The sequence below is a fragment of the Gasterosteus aculeatus genome, chromosome Y, assembly GCF_964276395.1.
Source record: "Gasterosteus aculeatus chromosome Y, fGasAcu3.hap1.1, whole genome shotgun sequence".
NCBI lineage: Eukaryota > Metazoa > Chordata > Actinopteri > Perciformes > Gasterosteidae > Gasterosteus > Gasterosteus aculeatus.
Genome location: NC_135709.1, coordinates 18,374,701 through 18,396,314, shown reverse-complemented (window position 1 = coordinate 18,396,314; position 21,614 = coordinate 18,374,701). Strand labels below are relative to the sequence as shown.

Sequence of the window (21,614 nt, the reverse complement as noted above, 5' to 3'; positions counted from 1 at the left end):
CTCGAACATTCTGAGTCACTGACAGGAAACAGGAGTTAATGTTCACTCACTTGGGACAATTGTAGGTTTCTTTAATCATCATTTCATCAATTCTCAACCATTTTCAAACTGGTCAGTTCCTGTTCGGTAGAATGTTGTGCGATTGATATACGTGTTTTTTTTGCATATTGATTTAGTCATTTATAGGTTCGAATATTGGCAATAATGTATCTAATTAATATTTTGAGTTTATATTCAAATAGCGTTAATTTGTTGTTTTATTAGTCCCAAATGAGAGTGCTTGACCTTGAAATAATAGGATGAATGTTCGTAATAAACGTACTAAACTCTCTTAGAAAATAAAATAAATAAGAAGGTGACTAAAATGGTTGATGGGTGAAAGTTATATTTTATTCTTTACATTTTTATTTTGAAACACAGTGAACCAAATAGAAAGTGATACGTGCTCTTATACTGTAATGCAACTTGTCTTTAAGCTAAGCTTCCGGGTTAACTATCGGACCCGAGCGTTCACGAGTTAACGTTGCATGTGTATTGTTTGGCCGAAATAAGCGAATAACGACCACAACTGATTTATCAATATGGATATACTGAAAGCTGAGATCGCAAGAAAAAGAAAACTCATCGAAGACAAAGATCTTGTTGACGTGAGTGACTGACGAAGTATCGTTAGCTTGGTCACCCAACTCTTCTGCTCAAGTGTTTCCTTCGTTAACTGCTAGCTGTTTGCTAACGTTAGCTAGCGTTAGCACTCGGTTCAGCCAACGCTGCCTCTCCAGAATCATCCACCTGCTCGCGTATTTCTTGTTGGATGTATTTCACATTACTGGACGCTATGTAGCGTTAGCCAACTCAAGTGTTGAACCCAATGAGACGGACATTAGCTTCCTAATAGACTGAAAGCAACGATGCTAACGATCGGTCGAGTCGGATCGAGAGCAAGTACGCAGCATTATCTGAACGTTAATGTTAGACGTCCACAATGTAGGCGGATATTCTAGCATTCATTTTAATATTATTAAAACGTGGATAGTTTCTTAAACACTGGGATTCAACGAAAAGGCGGTTCTATGTTAGCAGGGTTTGTTTTTAAAGCTGGATGGCAAAGCGATGTGGAAAAGTGGCCAGCGGGGAAGAACGTGTCCCCAGACAAATAAAAACACCAAATACAAATGCATTATTCTTTGTCTTCAAAAAACAATCTAGATGTATAAATAGTGCTAAGAGGGAACATGTGTTTTATGGGGGAAGCTGTCCCATTCAATGATGAAAACATAGATGGAACTATGCGAACTGTTTTCAGTGGAAGTTTTAAGTATTTTTCTTAAATTCAAAACAACATGGACCCCTGTGTTACAACATATTTCATTTTATTTTGATAAAGATACAATTTTTGAAAACCTCAGTCTCCCCTGTAATGTTTATAATTCATATCCAGAATATGTTTGTATGTAATTTCTAAGTACATTAGCAGTCTTTTTATATTAAAGATATACACAGTACCATCATAGCATAAGAGAAGGAAAAGGTTCGCGTATGGAACTTTGTTGTGCGACCATTTCTACGTTATGCCTTGTCAACGATTATTTTCATAGCATTACACATTGATTTTGAATAGAACTATTAAACAATCCAATTATCTTTCTGCTTCCAGGACTCCAAAACATTCTTCAAAAGGTCTGATCTCGCTCGCAAGGAACAAGAGAATTACTTCAAAAGATGTGGATATAAGGTTGATGTCAAGATCACTTTCCTTCTCCTACTCTCACACACAAATACACATAAATCATTGCCTTTCTTCAGTTTAATCTCATGTTTGGGATGCCACTCTTACTACTGTAGCTTAACGTTTTGCACGGAAGCAAAATAAGGTCAGGCAATGATGCCCAGGTGTATATTGGTGTCTGTGTGTGCTGTTTTTTCCCAACCTGCCTCTGCTGCCTGCATCTGTAGGTGCAGAGAGAGTCACCTGAGAGCCAGGTATGGGATTGCACAGTGAAAGTAGCTGACAGGATGCATGATGAAGCAGGATAGAACACTCTGTGTCCCAAAGGTTTTAGCTTCCTTGATGCAATTTTTTTTTGGAAGTCAACATAAATATCATGGTGGAGACCTCTTTATTTTCCAGTGGAGGTTAGAAATAACTCCACAAAGGCACTAGATAATGACATTTATTCTACACCTGACGTCTCAATCAATCAGTAAACCAGTACTACATTTATGTCTGGCCTAGGCTTAGGAGAGCTGGAACATTCAACCAGCTCTCCTCTGCATATTGTGCATGTTGAAATCACTACAGTCCAAATCCTTCTGAAAAGTCAATTTTCTTTTTTGTTTAGTAGTTTAAGTAGCTCATAATCTAACCTTTTGCACTCCAAAACATGAATTACTGAAATAAATCCAGAACATTATTAATATGCTGAAGCTTGTCATGCTTCTAATCAATATTTATGCCTTTAACAATTTTATTTTTATATGCAGTAATTATTAGGTCATCTATACTACATGCAGGACCAGTTATCAGGCAACTAATCCACAAACCTAGTGGGACACAGACATTGTGTAATCAGCATGTTCTACTGAACTGAAATGAAAGATGATTCTGTTACCTGTTCTGTGCACCTCCTATTTTGCACATAATCTGTAACAGTAGCTGTACTATTTCGACCATCCAAATGTTTCTCCTGGTTTGCGTTGTTGCTCTTTAGAAAACTGTATTTCTGTTCAACTTTGTGCAAATTGGCTTGAAATGTCTAAAGCATTAAGCTTTGCTCTTTGTACACATGCATTCAAACGTGTTTATCCGAACAAGGGTTGTTTGGGAGGCTTTTGTTCTCTTTCTGTTTGTTCTTTTAGATTGTGCTCCTCACACCACAATCTAAGAGTGCTGAGATGCATGTGCCTATAAAAGCATGATTTGAGTTTCCTTAATGATAAAAAATGTAAAAAATAAATGCAATATGATTTATTTAATTTCTCAAAATCATTGCTTATTTTCAATGAATTGTCTTCATAGAGGAGGCTGCAGGTAAGATAAGGATGTGAATATGTGCATTCAAACATACCAAAAGGACACATCCATGTCCCTCCTGAGGTCTCATTTCATAAGGACATTGTCCCAAAAAGAGAAATCTTTCAATTTTCTCATTAAATGATCTTTTATCAATCCCTTCAATAATAAGTGTATTTCTGTCTCCTCCATGTTATCCTGAAGGTTGATAAGAAAGATGAGCAATCCACCTCAGCTAATCCAGTGTTAGAAATGGAACTAACGGAAGAAAAGCTGCCAATGACACTGTCAAGACAGGAGGTGAGTCAATATAAAATATCATGTTCCCTAACAATATTATTCTTTCCATAACAGAAATGGGTTGAGTTTTTTGGGTTGCTCTGTGCGTGTAGGTGGTTCGGCGGCTAAGAGAACGAGCAGAACCAGTCCGGCTGTTTGGAGAGTCTGATTATGATGCCTTCCAGAGACTCAGGAAGATTGAGATTCTGACCCCAGAAGTTAACAAGGTAGGACAATATAGAGGGACACATCATCCAGTAAAGCGATGATGATTCTGGGGGGAAATAATCATTCAATAACCACAAAATATCAAAAAATGTTCAACACTGCCTCTGCATCTAGGGCTTGAGGAACGACCTCAAAGCAGCCATGGACAAGATCGACCTGAAGTACCTGAATGAGATCGTTGGCGGAACGGAGCCCGGAGAAGTGGACACACAGCATGACCTGAAAGTGCACGAAGAACACACCACCATAGAAGAATTGGAGGTATATTGCAGATTTAATGCTGCGTGCTGTACAGAATCAGGTTCTTTTCTGTTTGATCAAGATATATACAATTTGTGAATAACTACTGACTCATTCCATGTCCAAATCTGTGCATTGCAACATCGCTATCAGTTGCATATGTTCAATGAATTTTGTTTTGCAGTAAGATATGGCCATGATTGCGTTTATGTTTCAATGCTGGAACTCTCCTTCAGGCTCTTCGTAACACTCTGGGCACTGGGGATGATGAGGGAGACCAGGAAGTTATCGACAAGTTTTTGAGGGTAAGGCAAGAAGCTGATGCTCTACCTTTGATCTGTGGAATGCTGTTTCAGTCAAAATTAAATAAATGAATAAATAGGTAAATACATGAAATATGCATTTGAAATACATCATGAAATAAATAAATGAGGCAGTAAATACATAAATATTAAATACATTTAATTATTTCATGGTACTTTTATTTCATAATGCAATAAATACATAAATAGTAAATACATTTAATTATTTCATGGTACTTTTATTTCATAATGCCACTTTTCATTTCATGGTACTTGTATTTCTTAATGCCACTTTTCATTTCCAGAGTCTTTTATTTCATAATGCCACTTTTCGTTTCCAGAGTCTTTTATTTCATAATGCCACTTTTCATTTCCAGAGTCTTTTATTTCATAATGCCACTTTTCATTTCCAGAGTCTTTTATTTCATAATGCCACTTTTCATTTCCAGAGTCTATTATTTCATAATGCCACATTTCATTTCTAGAGTCTTTTATTTCATAATGCCACATTTCATTTCTAGAGTCTTTTATTTCATAATGCCGTTTTTCATTTCCAGAGACTTATTTCATAATGCCGTTTTACATTTCACGTTCTTAAATGCAAATCAGGGGGCGTGGCTACATCTAACATTCAGAACAGACAACAGAGCCGTGTGCAAAAGAAGGCTGGCTAAGGGACGTGAGTGTTGATATAATGGAAGACATCGGTGGGCTCCGAGGTAGCATGCTAGCATTAGCAGATCAAATTGATCAACATGGGTTTTCTGCAGATACGATTTTGACACATATTGAGGGTTTTTTGGAAATACTAGGGCGGATAAGTGCTCTTCAAAATGTATACATAGACGACAAAGTTTCAAATTGTTTAAGACTGATTGAGCACAGCGTGCGTGTGGAAGAGGTCCAAGTTGAAGAAGTCAACATTAGCGTTGGTACTACAAGCACAGGTGCTGGACGCCCGCCTCTGGGTATTCCTGGCGACAAGCTGGCTAACTTTGTGTTGTCCGGTCTATCAGCCCGAGAAATCCAATATCCAGAGGCGGGCGTCGAGCACCTGTGCTTGTAGTACCAGCGCTAATCTCACGTCCCTTAGCCAGCCTTCTTTTGCACACGGCTCTGTTGTCTGTTCTGAATGTTAGATGTAGCCACGCCCCCTGATTTGCATATAAGAACGTGAAATGTAAAACGGCATTATGAAATAAGTCTCTGGAAATGAAAAGTGGCATTATGAAATAATAGACTCTGGAAATGAAAAGTGGCATTATGAAATAAAAGACTCTGGAAATGAAAAGTGGCATTATGAAATAAAAGTACCATGAAATAATTAAATGTATTTAATATTTATGTATTTATGGCATTATGAAATAAAAGTACCATGAAATAATTAAATGTATTTAATATTTATGTATTTACTGCCTCATTTATTTATTTCATGATGTATTTCAAATGCATATTTCATGTATTTACCTATTTATTCATTTATTTAATTTTGAATAAAACGGCATTCCATATTGATCTAGATGGAGCTGTTGCATAAGAAATGGTTCACAGTACTATTGCTGCTTTTCATATTATTTTCAATAATGTTGATTTAAATTGTTCTTAATCAGCAGAAGAGATATTATCTTTTTTTTTACAGACAGGATTTTTATTGCCATTGTTCTTTTAAAATGACCAAGATCACATAATCATAATGTGTCATGTTCTATAAACTGTCCACATGTGTATATAATGTTGTCAATACAGGGAAATGGTTTTATGCTTCTAACCTTTTTTTTATCAGTACTTCACAAGAATTATTAAAAGACAAAACAGCTCATTGTTTTATGTTCAGTGGTTTCTATATAACAACTTTACTCAAATATTTCTAATATGTTCATTCTACATCTACATCAAAAACATGCTGTCTCTCACTTGAGGTTTCCTCCTTAGGAACCCAGTTGAAGCCATTGGGTTTTTTTCAGTTATTTACCTTGAAAGAAATAAATAACATAACAATAATAATAATAAAGGTTTCTAAGTCTCTCTCTGCACATTTTTCTTTTTTGATACATTTTTTTGTCAACATAGCTCTCAATATCAAATGTACTCTTCCTACCTGTTGAGCTGTTTAAAAAAAACTTTCTTTTCCAATGCGCTTTTTAAATTACTGAGTAAATCAGGTCGCTACTTTGTCCTCTTGCAATAGGTACAAATAATTGTGAAAACTTTTCATGATATTAAATGTTTATGTAGCTGTCCCTTAATAACCTGAAGTTGACTGTTATGTGGAAACATGTTTTCTATATTGGCTTCCTGTCTGCAACTCTCAATACCCATATTTCCTGTCTTCTAGTTCCTTCTCGGTGTTTGGGCAAAAGATCTGAACAGCCGGGAGGACCACGTGAAGCGAAGTGTTCAGGGCAAGCTGGCCAGCGCCACTCACTCGCAGACTGAGTCGTACCTGAAACCGCTCTTCAGGAAGCTCAGGAAGAAGGTAGCATTTATGGAGGGAGAAAAACAGCCCACAAGGATTTCTTTAAAATGCTTTTAAATTCTTATAGTTTACATTTCTCTTTAATCTTTTTCAGAGTTTGCCAGCAGACATCAAAGAGTCAATCACAGACATCATTAAATTCATGTTGGAGAGAGAATATGTGAAGGTTCGTTTTCTGTATAGCAGAGTTACATTACATTACATTACAGGTCATTTAAAGCGACTTACATTACACTTTAAACCCATGGCTTTTTCACATTTTTGCCCGGGGAGAAATTAGGGGTTAGGTGTCTTGCTCAGGGACACTTCGACATGGAACATGGGGCAGCCTGGAATCGAACCACCAACCTTGTGCTTCCCAGCACACCTTCTCTAACCCCTGTGCCAGTTATGTGTTAACATGTATAAATGTATCAATTTCATTCAATTCTATGTGCAGGCAAATGACGCCTACCTGCAGATGGCCATTGGTAATGCTCCTTGGCCAATCGGTGTGACCATGGTGGGAATCCACGCTCGTACCGGGCGAGAAAAGATCTTCTCCAAGCACGTGGCCCACGTTCTCAACGATGAGACGCAGAGAAAATACATCCAGGTGAGACTCTCTGGGATTATCGCCAGCGATGACGTCTTTATTGATTTAATAATTATTAATGACACGGGTCGCAACATATTTATTTTATTGTACTACCAATTTGTATTCTGTTAATTTCCATTGATATTGTAATTACTTTAAGTGACATGACATCTTGAATATTATCATTTAAACACACAAGGGGGATTGAACCAACATTACCCTAACGGAAGTATATTTCATATTTATGTATTTGCAGGAATACAAACCTGTGTGTCTCTGGTGACTTTCTCAGAAAGGAATTCTATTGCAATTTTTCCTTAATTGTATTCAGACAAGAAAATGGAATTATCAACACACTTCTGAAAGCTTGTGTATAAACAAAAAACACTCCAGAGAGTTAAACTCACAGCCCAATTTTCATGCAAATGTATATTTAAATTCATCCAGGAGGGAAATCTTAAATCACTTTTCTTAGCAACTTTACTGAGCTTTCTGTTGAAGAGTTCTATCATTAAAGTCTGAAAGCATATTGAATCTGTATATCGTAACATGTTTGTGATGCGGGACACCTGTACCTATCACTGTAAATATTTAGCATTTAGCCTGTTTAAGTTTTGCTGCTTCTCTGTGTTGATTTGCTGCATATGTCAACAATGAGTATTAAACTACTGAGGTTTATAGAGGAGGTCAGGTTGAGGTAGTTGGCTGGTCATCTACGTTGATTACTTGATAGCCATCACATTATATTAATATGTCTAATTGTGACTTCTACATTAAGTGAACAAAGCAGTTTGTGAAATGAACCACCAGGTGGGACCAGTCGACCCGTGTTTATACTTTTTAAGTTCTCAACTTAATTGCCTTCTGTTTGTGGTTCTGCAGGGCCTGAAGAGGCTGATGACTATCTGCCAGAAACACTTCACGACGGTTCCATCAAAGTGTGTGGAGTACAACGCTCTGTGATTTGTAACTTTCATCTCAGGTCCAATCGGATTACGATCCAACGTGGTCAATTTGGCAGCAACTTGCTTCTCGCCTCTGGCATGACAGTACGACTGAGGAGACATTTGTCAACATGTTGTATATGAAGGGCTTTCAGGTACATCTGCATTTTTTTGAGATGCCAAGAAACATCATTTAAGCTGAGTAGGACCCTGTGTACAACCAGACATGAAACTATCTCACATTTAGGTCTGAGGACAGTGTCATGCCGAGAATTCGCTCCTGCTTGAGAACATCTTCACGGACGCTCTTGAGTTCTAAACTATTCTCGACAGGGAAACAGTAAAAAGGTTTAACTTGATAGCCGATGCTAACAAAACCACATTTTCCAGGGAAACCATTTTGTCAATAAAGCTCCAGTAGTGTAAGTTGTATTACATCTTTTGACATGCTGACATCAATGCAGATCCATTTTATTTGCATGTTTAAGGTTTCAGTATAACTAAACCAATCAATTATTTCTTGTACTATCTTTGTATGGAAATAAAGTTGTTGTAACACCGAACAGGACGGATGAACTTTTGTCTGAAATGTGTGTGATTTGCTCTCGTGTTCTGCTGCTGGACGGCTGAATGGGACTATTTTTAGCCACCATAGTTTCTCTTGTGTCTTTAAAATATGTGTCTGTCTGCAGGGGAAAACCTTCTGTAAATGTGCCATGACATGCTTCAGTAATATGTTAGATTGTGCGGCTTGAGGGTCGGTCACTACTAAATTAAGGCATTAGGGTTCCCTTCAAGGCAACAAAACAAACCCGATTTGCAACGACTGATTGCTGATGGAAACCTTCCAGTAGTTTGCTAAGATGGTAGCGTCCAGCGTCACACACTGACCTTATTACAGTAACCATGGTGATCCGATCTAGTCCTCGTGGTTATAGAGTGTGCACGTTACCGCCATTTCTGTTGCTCGGCTTCAGAGCCAGCTGGACAGGTTGACAGTTTGCAGTGCGAATACTATGCAGTGGAGCTGGGACTTTCTCTGGAAATTTCCCACACACAGTACCCTTACCCAACCTTCACCATTGTTCTTTTCTTCCATTTTTCATTTGGAGGCATTTATCTGCCTGACCTTAAAAAAAGAACTAGGCTAAATATTTTGGCTTTTGTCCATGGAAATGTTTTGTTTCACTGTGCTTAGCCGAGGCCTTTATGATGGTCCAGGTCCCATCCCCTTCGCCACTGACCCTGTACTGAATATGGTGATTTAATATGGCCTGAACTACCTTACAATGAGTTAGTATTCATCATGATGGTGCATAACTAATCTTTTTTTTGAATGACCTCAGATCTGTATATGGTCCTCTTGTAAGATCTGTGAAAGTTGATTAAAAACCTGCTCGCTGTGCTTCTTTTGTTTTCCGAAGTGGTTTGCGTCAGAGACGGACGTGTGAGGGATCCACCAGATTTAATTATCACCTTTGTGTGCCTGAGATTCGTGGAAGGATTATATCCATTTCTCCTGTATAACTGCATATATTAGCATGCCAACGTGGAAATGAAGGCAGTAGTGCTGTAAGTGGTGTTAATAGTGTTTTATTTCATAATATGTGACATAGTAATCGTGTGGTAGGTCATCACATACAATGATTATTCAGGTTATTATTTTGTGATGGTTTCAGCATGTTCTCAGTACCTCGTGTTTTGCATTTGACTCTAGTAAGCCGTCCTTTCAAAATCAAATCAAAGCAGCAGTTTGTGATCGTACCTTTTATGGAAGATTTCAGCTCATCATTTGGTTTCCAGGGAAATGGCTTGTCTGTGGTTGTCTGCAAGCTTGCAGGGTTTATTGAAGCTTAATTTCTCTTTTTTCATCTGAACTCACTAGACCAATCGTTGCCGAGCACCTGGAGAGGTGGAAACCCTGGCAGAGGCACAGCATGTCACACCAATATGCCTCACTTTCTCTTTAGTCTCTGCCCTCTGAGTTTCTTCCTGGATCCCATGTGATGTAAATGCATTTATAAATACTCTCTGTCCCGGCGTCACAGACGATGAGACAAATCTGAACCTCTGGGTGTCTGTGTCCTGTTACTTCAGGATTCATTGCCACCTTCAAAGTGCTAATTTTATTTTAATGGTCAGAGCCTCGTTTAAACTGCTAAACCGTCTGCCAAATGAGATGCATTGGGGTCACCCAAGGGTGACAGCATGTAGGAGAAGGAGAGGAACATGCTACAGAATGCTGCTTGTGGCACAACATTCATTTATTTATTCAGCTTCTTAATTTGTTGTTTTCTTTGAGGTGTTTCAAAGGTTCAAGGTAGAATTTATCGTCATCCTCTCATACAAAAAGCAGCATACAGGGGAAGAAAATGTGTCAAGTGCAAGTGGAGTACGTGTTACACATGACTAGTTTCATTAAACACAGTAAAGAGCTATGGATACGTATGTATAAATAATGGTCAACCCCTATTGTGGATATATGTCTGGATACGTGTCCATTACTGTGCCCCTGCATCACCCTTTCTGCTCAGCTGATGTTCTTCTGCAATCCAGTTCTATCAGCAGCACATAAATGGATCTGTTCATATAAATTGCCATGTTCCTGTGAGGAGCCATCACCACGGTGAAGTGTGTTCACAGCCACTGCTTCCTTTAGTTCAAAGAGGACAGGAAGGAAAATGAAAAACGACCCAAATAAAAGCCCTAAATTGATGGCGAGAGGATGTGAGGCTTACAGGCAGACCTCATGGCTTCTCCCATTTCGCCCCGAGCAGCCTTAGACCGCCTCTTTCCTTCCAGTGTCCTTCAGATTTTTCAGTACAGCACTTCTTTTTTCCATCTCCAAGGGCGCATTGTTGTTGGCAATAGATGCATTTACACTTTGGCATGAGTCCTTTGTGCTTTACAGTAAGTGTGCTGCCCTGCTGCCTTATGAGAGCAATTAAGGAGAGAAAACGATAAGGCGACAATTGTTTAAACGTCAAATCAAACATTTCTCAGAGGAAAGTTTGTTTTTCTACCGGAATTTAAAACAGGGCCAGTGTGGGTTTCCCACCTACTTTATAAAAGTCAGGCACTTTCAGAGATGCCTGATTTAAACCTTTGATACATTAAACTGATCCCTTTCTGCTGACGCTCCCCAGTCAAACGTCTGACTTGGGAGAGAGAGAGAGAGAGAGACGGAGGGAGGGGTGGGGGAGAAACAACTCAACTTGCAGTGCGCGGAGCGGGGAGGACGCATGTGGCCCGGTCTCTCGGCTGGTTTGGTTTGACACTGTGTGCGCACGGAGCTGAAGCCTCTTTCGCCCTTTGCGCCGGTGTTGTTAGGACATTGCGCCAGAGGTGGGGAGGGAGGGGGGGACACCACTGCTGGAACACGTAACAGCGGGATCCCTGCGAGTATGGACGCGCTGCAGGCACAACGCGCTGGAGCCGGCGGCGTCGGGGAAGGGGACGCCGAGGAGAGGTACCGCGCTCTCGCCTTTGACACGGCTGTGAGCACCCTGGTGGCCGTGGCCGTGTACGCGGTGGTGAAAGTGAGCCTGGACGGCTTCAGACAGTGGCGGGCCAGGATCTCGGTGCTCGTCGTGGGTTCGGCACCCGTGGGGCTGACGGCCGCGCTGGTCGCTGTCCGCTCCGGTAAGGTGCTGAAACTGACCGTGCTGGACGAGAGGTACCGCGCGGCGCTGCTCTGCCGGCCCCAGCAGATCGCCTTGGATCCCCGAAGCGTGAAGTTTCTGCTGGGACTCGGGGTGGACTTTGATAACATGGAGGGCTGTTGGCACAACGAGCATTTCTTCACCCGGATAGGCGTGTTTCATGAGTACCTGCTGAGCATCCTGGAGCAGAAGAAACTGAAGGTGGACGTCAAGGTGCAGCTGGGAACCAAGGTACAGCCTCCTCATTTCAGCAAACTAGTGACACCTCAAGGCTTTTAAGTCATTATAAGGGCTTTATGCTCAAGGTAATCTCATTAGTGTTATTAGAAGATATAGATATACAACTTATGTTACGTTTCCTGTCACAGCGTACATGTATGGCACATTCATCTGAAAAGCAATGGGTTTTGTCTTTGTGAAGAGTAGAGAAAGACTCATTTTGTAATGACTGCCTGTCAAAACCTGATCTTTCAGCATTGAAAGAATGCTGATGGCAACCAGTCATGTTCCTCCGTGTTTTTCTTATCAACCATGTATTTATTTATCGTAGCAGACATCCTCATAATATTTGAATAATTTCTGTCATAGGAATTGAATGAATGTACATCTTTCACGTTGTTCACTCTGTACACACAACATATCAACATATCCGTCCGTTCCGGGAGAGTGATCCCTCCTCTCCTGTTCTCCCTGAGGTTTCCTCCCTTTTCCTCCCTTTTCCCCCTCTTGTTCCATGTGGCGATGTGACGGCTTTGGGACAGAGGATATACAAAATAAAATAAATAAATAAGTGTGTAAACCATTAATATTAACTCTCTGTGGATAAACATCCCGTGTGGTATGATACACTTCTTTCCATGCTAGTCTTAACATTGTATGTCAGACTGAGAGTGGGCTCATCAGTGGAAGTAACCTGTTACGTAACCTGACCTCAAACCTGAGGAGATTCCGCCAAGTGCATATTCATTTTAATTTAACTGTCATCTTGCACATGGCCACAAATTCTTGTTACTGCTTCATAATAAAATCACTAATGTTATCCCTGTTTTTCTAAAAACGTTTATTTGTGTAGCCCTCACTGTGCATGCACATCAAGAGAACAATACCATCTAAACTGAACCTGCTACACAATGAATAAACACAAAAACCTCAGAGAGAAGCAATGAGTGATAAAAGTGGGCAAACACATGAATGTTCAGTAAATATTTTCATCGCTGGAGGGACAAGCTGCTGTGTTAAGGTTGGACTGCAGTTTTGTGTGTTACTGGTACACCACTTGTGTGTTGCCATGCACTCTTCTCTGGCTCTGGCCAGCAGCTTCTTTCGTCCTCAGCCCCAACGTTGTTCCTCATTGCTGCCATTCAGCAACCTTAACAAGGTCAAAAGTGTCATTGATCACAACAAACTTATGTTTTGTTTCAAGTCACTACCAATTTTATTTCCTCTCAATTACATAGGATGTTTTTTGATTTTGTTTACCCATGCATGCCGTCAGTGGTTCATCCTGCAAATAGGTCGTTTAAATGACTTGTTAATGGATTTGACATAGATCCCTGTGGTTCTGGGCCAATACATCCTCTCAAAGTCTATTTTACCCTCTCTTTTATTCTGTCAGTTGGCTTTTTCCTGCTCTGTGTCCTCCTCTGCACAGGCAGGTACCTGCTGTTTACTGAGGGTCATTGATGCACACAGGCACCATATTAAAACCCTCAGAGACATGCGCTGTTGCCATGACAAGCACAACCTCGGGTGAATGGTTTGTAAGAGGATACAATATGAATCATTTGTTCATTAGATGGATAGGCAGTGGAAAAGTGGTCAAGTCAATTTTATAATATTGCTAATTGTTACAGAAGTGATTGTTGTAAAGGCTGTGTTGTTGTAATCACTAACTAATTAACTAACTAACCATTTAGCAGATTAATCAGTGAAGCAAATAATCGTTAGCTGCAGCCTTATAACCTTTAAAATGTCTTTAGAAACTGGTGGTGGTCTAACTAGCTTACATGTACTGTCCCAAAAAGGTGTTACGCCTAATTGCATATGTTTTCTAAATTCAGAATTTAGTAATCACTCATTTTAAAAAGTACACAACAACTAAAAAAGTACATTGTACTTTGCATAGTCGATAAAAACGTAAATTCAACTGTAAATTAAGTTTTAATATCCAAGAAACTTGTTTTTTTCCCCAATTTTTGTCCATGTCATGTTTCAGTTCTCCGAGGAATACCTGCGGCGGATTCAGCGGAACGAGTGGCCTCGTGTGATTGTGGTGGCCGACGGGTCGTGTGGCGACTCCTGCTCCGTGCTGGGCATTAGCTCCGACTACACCGTGGAGTCCTGCCATGCCTACGGAGCTAATGCCACCATGGAGAGACTGGATCAGAGACAGGTCACGACACATTGGCCATCCGTAACGCACACATCAACATCCACTAATGGGTGCATTCACTCCTGTGCACACACTGAGGCAATAACCAATACGTTGCTGTTTGTGTAAAGAATGACGGCAGTAGAAACAGGATATTGCAGTATATTATCGAGAAGGAACTTTATTTGACCTCATAAAGCTGAGTTGAGCAAACAACAATGTGGATCTGTAAATAGCAGCTGAATACAATATGTGACTCATTTCCACAGCCGGAGGTCACCTGACATCTGAGATACAGACGGTTTCTTAACTTACTGACATCTGTTCAGACCCAGAGCCCCAGAAAACTAAAAACTAAAACTAAAAAGTAAATAGTCAACATCACAGAGAAAAAATAATTTAATTAATTATTTGTTTGTGTAATAAATAACTCCGGATTAGGAAATAACAACAGAAAATAAGAAATATCCCATCCCTGCTGGTCCATGGACGGGAAATGCAGACAAATTATATTGATCCGGCCCAGATATCTTAAGCCTCTCCCGTTGATTCAGAATGCTGCAGCACGTGTATTAACAAGAACTAAGAAAAGGGATCATATCACTCCTGTATTAACTTCTCTGCACTGTGATAATCAAAAGTTCTTTTCATGGGCTTAGTTGGGGGTTTGCTGTCTTGTCTTGATTTAAGAGTTAAGTAAGGGGGGAAGCAGGATCTGCCGAGCAGGCAGACACGAGTCTGACAGGATGGGGAGTCAGTTTGTGTCCTGGCTGAGGAATGTAAGGTCTGCGGGTCAACTAGAAGATTTACCAGCCAAAGGGGGGTTAGAGACACACCAACACTATTCAACATACACACTCTGTTTACGATGTTTACGTTAAGTCAGGAGTCTGGACATTGGATGTGACGGATCTTTAGATGCGGGAGGTGGAAGGTCCTCCTCTACGCCAGTTTAGGGCTGTCTTTCAAGGGTTATAAAACATGATGTCCTTGCTGATGTTAGTTAGTTGTTCTTCCGGCCTGTGTGCTGCCTGAACTGCTCCTGCCTTTGCAAACGCAGCGCCGATACTTGACCTGTGATCTGACAAATAAATTTCCCAGAACGAGAGAAGTCATTCGGCTGAATTTTTGATAACCCCGACCAGGCTCCAAATCTTGAACACGTATTCTTACAACTGGCTCCCTGTTAAATCACAAATAGATTTTAAGGTACTTCTCCTCACCTACAAGGCACTTGCTGGTGAGGCACCGTCGTATCTTAAAGAGCTTGTAACACCTTATTGCCCTACAAGGCAGCTGCGCTCCATAGATGCTGGATTACTTGTTGTTCCTATGGTTTTAAAAAGTAGGCTGGAGGCCAGAGCCTTCAGTTATCAAGCTCCTCTTTTGTGGAACCAGGTTCCACTTTCAGTCCGGGGGGCAGATTCGGTCAGCTCTTTTAAAGTAAAACTTAAAACTTTCCTCTTTGATTCTGCCTATAGTTAGGGCTGGCTCAGGTTAGCCCAGACCAGCCCTTAGTTAAGCTGCTATAGGCTTAGACTGCCGGTGGACTTCTTAGGACACACCGAGCTCCTCTCTCACGCTTCTCGTTCTACCATAATTCACGTTTTATTAAGGCACATGACTAATTCAGCTTCTTTCCAGGAGTTTTTTTTTGTGCTTTCTCCCCTATCAGGTCTCCGTAGATCGTGGTTCCTTCGGGACCCTGGTCCTGACACCTGCCGTGGCCATGCTGACGCCTGCTGCTGCCATCATCATCATCATCATCATCATCATCATTATTTTAGATATTAATCATATTACTGTACTCATAAACCGACATTACCCTCTCCTAAAGTCTCTGTGCCCTCCCTCCCCACAAGGTTTCTTTGGATGGTGGTTCTATCTGATGGTGGTGCTATGTGATGGTGGTTCTATATGAGGGTGGTTCTATCTGATGGTGGTTGTCCCTGCAGTGGTCCTGCTGTGCGCCTGGCTTACTACTCACAATTACCTGAATCATTTCTGTCATATGATTGCATGTATTATACATTGTTCATTCTGTACACATGGCATCCATTGTAGTCTGTCCATCCCGGGAGTGGGATCCCTCCTCTACGTTCTCACTAAGGTTTCTTCCCTTTTTTCCCTCTTGGAAGGGTTTTTTCATTTTTTGGGGAGTTTTTCCTGTGCCGATGGAGGGTTTCGGGGCAGAGGATGTTGTATGTGTACAGACTGTAAAGCAATCTGAGGCAAATCTGTAATTTGCGATTATGGGCTATACAAAATAAAATGACTTGACTTGACTTGATATCCAGATATCCAGATGTGATCAATAGTATTTATTCTAGTTCTTTATTCTAGTTCAATGCCACCATCACAGATATACCTTCTTTTTAGAGGCTCTGTAGCTGCCTTTCATTGAAGCCTATTTTCCGTGACTGCTTCCTGTAATGATTGAATTTACCTACCAGGAATATAACGTGGTCATTTCTTCAGTTGCCTCTCTGTTGCGCTGAATGCTTGTTTGATCGAATGTGGCTGGTTTACGTCATTGAAAAGAAATTTGATCAATTCTGTCTTAAGGGAAAATGAGTTTTGGGGGGGGGGGGGGTGTCACTGCCAGACTGAAGCACAGAATAAAATCCAGCTACTCTCAATCTCCACCCAAGTGACTACAGCCCCACAGGCAGACGTCGTATATCAGTGTTCTATCGTTGTATTGATTTACTGTTGTCCAAAATATCAAACATGCCATTAATCTCACTACTGGTCCTCGGAGATTTAACTCTTCTCTTTACTTCAGGTTCCCACTCCTGAGATCCGTACCCCCAGCCTCTACTTCGACCTGTCCGCCTATGGCGTGGAGGCCCTCCGAGAGCCCAGAAATCCCACCGCCAAACCTGGCTTTCACCTCAAGATCTATGGCACCTTCAGGAACCGCTACATGGCCCTCGCCTGCCCGGCTTCTGACACCAAGATGGTCCGCTTCCTCCGGCACGCTGCCAACTCCTCTGTGAGAGACGCTTGTCCCTGTTCGATTTAACAAAAATGTGGTGTCTGTTTTTGATAAAGCTTCTAGGTGACGTAGAACACACAGCTGTAACTCCACGTCAACGCGCTTTGAGTCCATTAGTGTCCTCGTGTGGATGTATGTCTGCTTGAGTGTTTACGTCTGTGTGAATGTTCTTTAAATGTGAGTGTGTCTGAGTCAAAGAGAGCGTGAGATAAAGAAATAATGAAAAGAGGGACGGAGAAAGGTGACCTCACTAGTGTGTGTGTGTGTTGACAGCATCTGAATGCTGCTGTTACACATCAGTGAATAAATTAAGGATTTCTTTCTTCCTGTGCTGAACAACAGGCCACGGATGCATTTGTCACCGGTGGGCAGTCAGTGTTTCATTTAAACTCTCTGAGTTGTTTTTGTCCTACTGCTTTGAGCAGCGCGCACAACATGGAGAACGCACAGGAACATAGCAGGACCATCCTCAGAACGCATGTTGCTATGTATAACAGACGACTGAGCAAGTGTGGGTCGAGAAAAAACAGAGTTTGGCAGAGAGAAAGAGGCCGAGAGAGCAGGAGAGGCTTCACACTCATTAACCACAATCACTAGGATCAATGAAAAGGCACACAGCAGCTATGTCCCTGCATGGTGATAAAATAACAGAGTCAAAGTTGCTTTGACACAGAACCTTTTACTTTAGAAGTGTAGGTTGGACTTGGTTGCATATAAATCATTTTTAATATTGATGATTTACTTTTCTTATGAAATGTGAATAAAAAAAGCACAGAGAAAACGCCTTCCGCTATTTACAACGACCAAAAATGATGTCTTCCGATTGGTATTTATTTTCCAGTTATGCAATTTAAAACCCGATAAGACCATATAAAAAGCTGGAAGAAGTCAACTTGCTGACAACTTCTGTTGATCAACGAATTCATAAACAGCTAGTGGTTTCAGCTCCGTCATGGTGCATTCTATGGGGCGGCGTTTGTAAAATGTCGCACGTTCTAAAATCCTGCGCAGTTTTGCTACATTTAGCATTATCATATGAACAAAAAAGCACGACAATATTCACATGTCACTTTTTCAAACATTTAGAGAAAACTTCATGTACATTCATGCAATAACCTTTCCAAGGATAATGTTTGGCAGTAACAAAGTTGTTTAATAATATAAATGTTAAATGTAAAACTAAATGTTAAATCTAAATCTAAATGTTAAATGTATATGTTAAATGTAAATGTTAAATGTAAATGTTAAATCTAAATTTTAAATAGAGGCACATTTCATTTTGGATGAAATTCGGATGCTCGCGGTTAACGGGGGACGGCTGCGTGGCCAAATCGTCGGCGATGGTCCATCCATTAACATTTAGATTTAACATTTACATTTAGATTTAACATTTACATTTACATTTGACATTTACATTTAGATCTAACATTTACATTTAACATTTACATTTAGATTTAACATTTAGATATAACATTTAACATTTAGATTTAACATTTACATTTAACATGTAGATATAACATTTAACATTTAGATTTAACATTTAGATTTACATTTAACATTTACATTTAACATTTACATTTACCATTTAGATTTACATTTAACATTTAGATTTACCATTGACATTGACATTTAACATTTAGATATAAAATTTACATTTATATTTATATTTATATTATTTAACAACTTTGTTACTGCCAAACATTATCCTTGGATAAGTTATTGCATGAATGTACATGAATTTCTCTCTAAATGTTTGAAAAAGTGACATGTGAACATTGTCGTACTTTTTTGTTCATATGATAATACTAAATGTAGCAAAACTGCACAGGATTTTAGAACGTGCGACATTTTACTTTATTTTACTCCATTTCTCTTTGTACGTAGAGACTCCATATCCAAATCATAAAGGTGCATTAAGCTTCTTGTCACTTCTAACTTTGTCCTTATCTCACACACCGTTCTGAGATAAACGGTGGTGCAGGTTGCCATAGTTTCACTGCGGCAGCGTGACGACTGATGTGCTGTGGGGAAGTGAACATGTCTCCATGCATGTGTGAATGTACTGGTGTCCATGAGCAAGTCACTTTACAAGCTGGCAAAAATTAAAAAGGGTAAATCGGAGTGAATGACGCTACAAACTCTCACTCTCTCTCTCTCCCTCTTGTTGGACAGATCATGAAGAATATTTTCCACCAGTCCTTCAATGTTTATAAGACGGACATCGAGCCTCGTCTCAACGACGTGACGCTGCACCGCATGCAGTGCAGCCGGCGTCTCTTTGAGATTCAGTTATCACACAGACGCATCAGCGCTGCCTTCATAGAGGGGGACAATGTGGCCGTCACCGTGGAGCTGGAGGCGGCGCGCGTCCTCAACTTTGACACAAGTACATCTATGCACAATGTACTAATATACGATGCAACTTATGCAATATAGAATAGGAGAGGGTCAGAAATATTTCTGAAGGTGAGACAACAGTGAAGCAGAACACAGATCACTTTGAATAAATGAAACGGAGTGAGGAAGAGCGATGGAAATAAAGTGTTGAGTTGCGTTACTCGCATTCTTGCAGCTAACGTTGCGTTCGGAGGAAAAGAACGGACGATTCAGATGAGCCACCTTTAGCCGTCTTCGGCATATTTATTTCTTTTCTACGAGCTGCCGCTGACACATCAGTCTCACGGTCAGACAGCCTTCATCACTTCTTCATATATAACAGTTTGGGACAAACAAAACAACAACAATACAAACGAGTGCCCCCTTGTGGCTCATGCACAACACAGATCAGCGCTGTACTACAGTGGCCTTTCGGCTGACACTTATCTTCTGTTTCTCTGCAGCTCTATGTTTATTCATGTTTATAAGCCATAGCCATATCTGCAAGGCCAGAGTTCACTGTCAGCCAAAAGACAAACAGCTCACATCTTATGGTGAATGTGTTTGGCTGATAGAAGTTTAATTTGGCGAGTGTATAAGGTCTGTGACTTACACTCTCCTTTCCCTTTCCGTTTATTCCCTCTCTACCTAATCATCCACCAGGTTGCGGAGTGAATCTGGGTATGCAAGGACTGGAGGCAATGGGGACGTTCATTTACCAGACAGCCACAGCTGTGGACCAGAACGATGTTCTAGAGGCACTGTCTGCTAAAATGCAGCACTCCAGACAGGTGGCCGAGAGCTTCAAGCAGACAGGCCTGGCTCAATCAATTTATGAATGAAACACAAGGACAAGCAGGTGAATGCATAGTGCCCCCTGGTGGGAAGTGGTGGTGGATTGTTTGTGTTTACACTGAATGTTTACAATGAATCACTGTTGGTTACACACTGAAAGCAGATGAACGGACGTGAGCTTTGACTGGATGAATACAGGGTGTAAAGATGTGACCACAAGTCTTTGTGATGTACAATGGGTGGAGCTATTTCATTATGCATGGAGCACAAATCCCATAGACACATTTGCTATGAGACCTTTGAAGTTCAGTTTTTTCAGGTTGCAAAGCTCGTCAATTCAAACGGATGCAGAGGAGATCTGACACAATCTACAGTACATTGTCTATTAATGCACTGCACTGGATTTGGATTCCTCTGTTAAGTGTCAATGAACCGGATGAGGGGTTTCCTAAATCTAGTCCATTGTGTTCTCTTAACATCGGTGGTAGTGGTAATGAGACTGTTGTGCAGCAACATCAACAAGAGCTGAATAATGCATTAAACTGTTATTGTATGTGATTTAACAGAGGAGCACATGTGTAGAGTCTGATATCCAGTCTATCGTGCCGTTTGTCCTTGTGTTTTGCATGGCGAAAACTGTGTTGATGACGTTGTGAAGTATGTGTGTGCTCTTTTTTGTGTCCTTTTTAAGCAGATTTCAAAAGCTCCCATTAAATGGGGCAATTGTAATATCACAAACTAATTTGGCTGGTATCACATTCATTTCTAAAGAACTCAAATCGTTTCAGATTGGGAGTATAATACAATCCTGCTCCTGTTGAAGTGCCAATAAATGTGGTGGTTCGGTATAAGTTATATGGATCGTCTTTACATAGAACCCCTGTATGTTTAATTAGAGATGAACGCAATTTAACAAAGGTTAAAGCAACCAGTGTAGTAACTTGTTAGGGGTTTACAAAGATCTTTGCAAATTAAAATGAAAATAACGATGAGCCTTAAAACAGACTTATCTTTTCAGAGTCCGATTACTCCGGAAGCAGAAAGTTTGACATGCTGTTGTAAATAACTATATATTTGTGAGCTGCACCCCATTTAGACAGAACGGTATCATGGGTTGTTTCCATAATAGTTGATATGAGGCACTACTGCCCTCTACTGGTGCAGCCTGTCTGTTGCACCTGCTTAGCCTCAAACTTCCACACCTGACTAATCTCTTGTATTGTAAGTGTAATCGATCCCTCAAATATAATTTAAGCCCACCGATGGAACTGAGAGGGGCCCAGGATCGTCCGATAGGACACAAGTTGCCTTTCTGGTATTCTTTTCTTTGGTAAAGCACTTTGTAAAATTGTTTAG

At 40.5% G+C, this 21,614-nt stretch overlaps 2 protein-coding genes across 3 annotated transcripts; both read left to right on the top strand.

Annotated features, from left to right (window-relative positions):
* The first annotated feature begins 457 nt into the window (after positions 1-457).
* LOC120812571 (pre-mRNA-splicing factor 18) lies at positions 458-8,619 on the top strand. 2 transcript variants are annotated; one of them, XM_040168677.2, is made up of 11 exons: positions 476-647; positions 1,655-1,732; positions 1,954-1,980; positions 3,215-3,310; positions 3,403-3,516; positions 3,632-3,778; positions 3,994-4,062; positions 6,395-6,535; positions 6,630-6,701; positions 6,975-7,130; positions 7,995-8,619. In XM_040168677.2, exons 1-11 carry the CDS (start codon positions 582-584, stop codon positions 8,073-8,075), a joined length of 1,047 nt encoding a protein of 348 aa, XP_040024611.1. In that variant the 5' UTR covers positions 476-581; the 3' UTR covers positions 8,076-8,619. The 2 variants fall into 2 exon arrangements, with proteins under 2 accessions (XP_040024612.1, XP_040024611.1); XM_040168678.2 differs by lacking the exon at positions 1,954-1,980 and having other exon boundaries at positions 458-647.
* A 2,781-nt stretch (positions 8,620-11,400) lies between these two features.
* On the top strand, positions 11,401-21,104 carry LOC120812814 (uncharacterized). The gene is made up of 5 exons (XM_040169027.2): positions 11,401-11,949; positions 13,934-14,110; positions 16,875-17,084; positions 19,260-19,473; positions 20,127-21,104. The coding sequence occupies exons 1-5, from the start codon at positions 11,461-11,463 to the stop codon at positions 20,303-20,305; spliced, it is 1,269 nt and encodes a 422-aa protein (XP_040024961.2). The 5' UTR covers positions 11,401-11,460; the 3' UTR covers positions 20,306-21,104.
* The last annotated feature ends 510 nt before the right edge of the window (positions 21,105-21,614 follow it).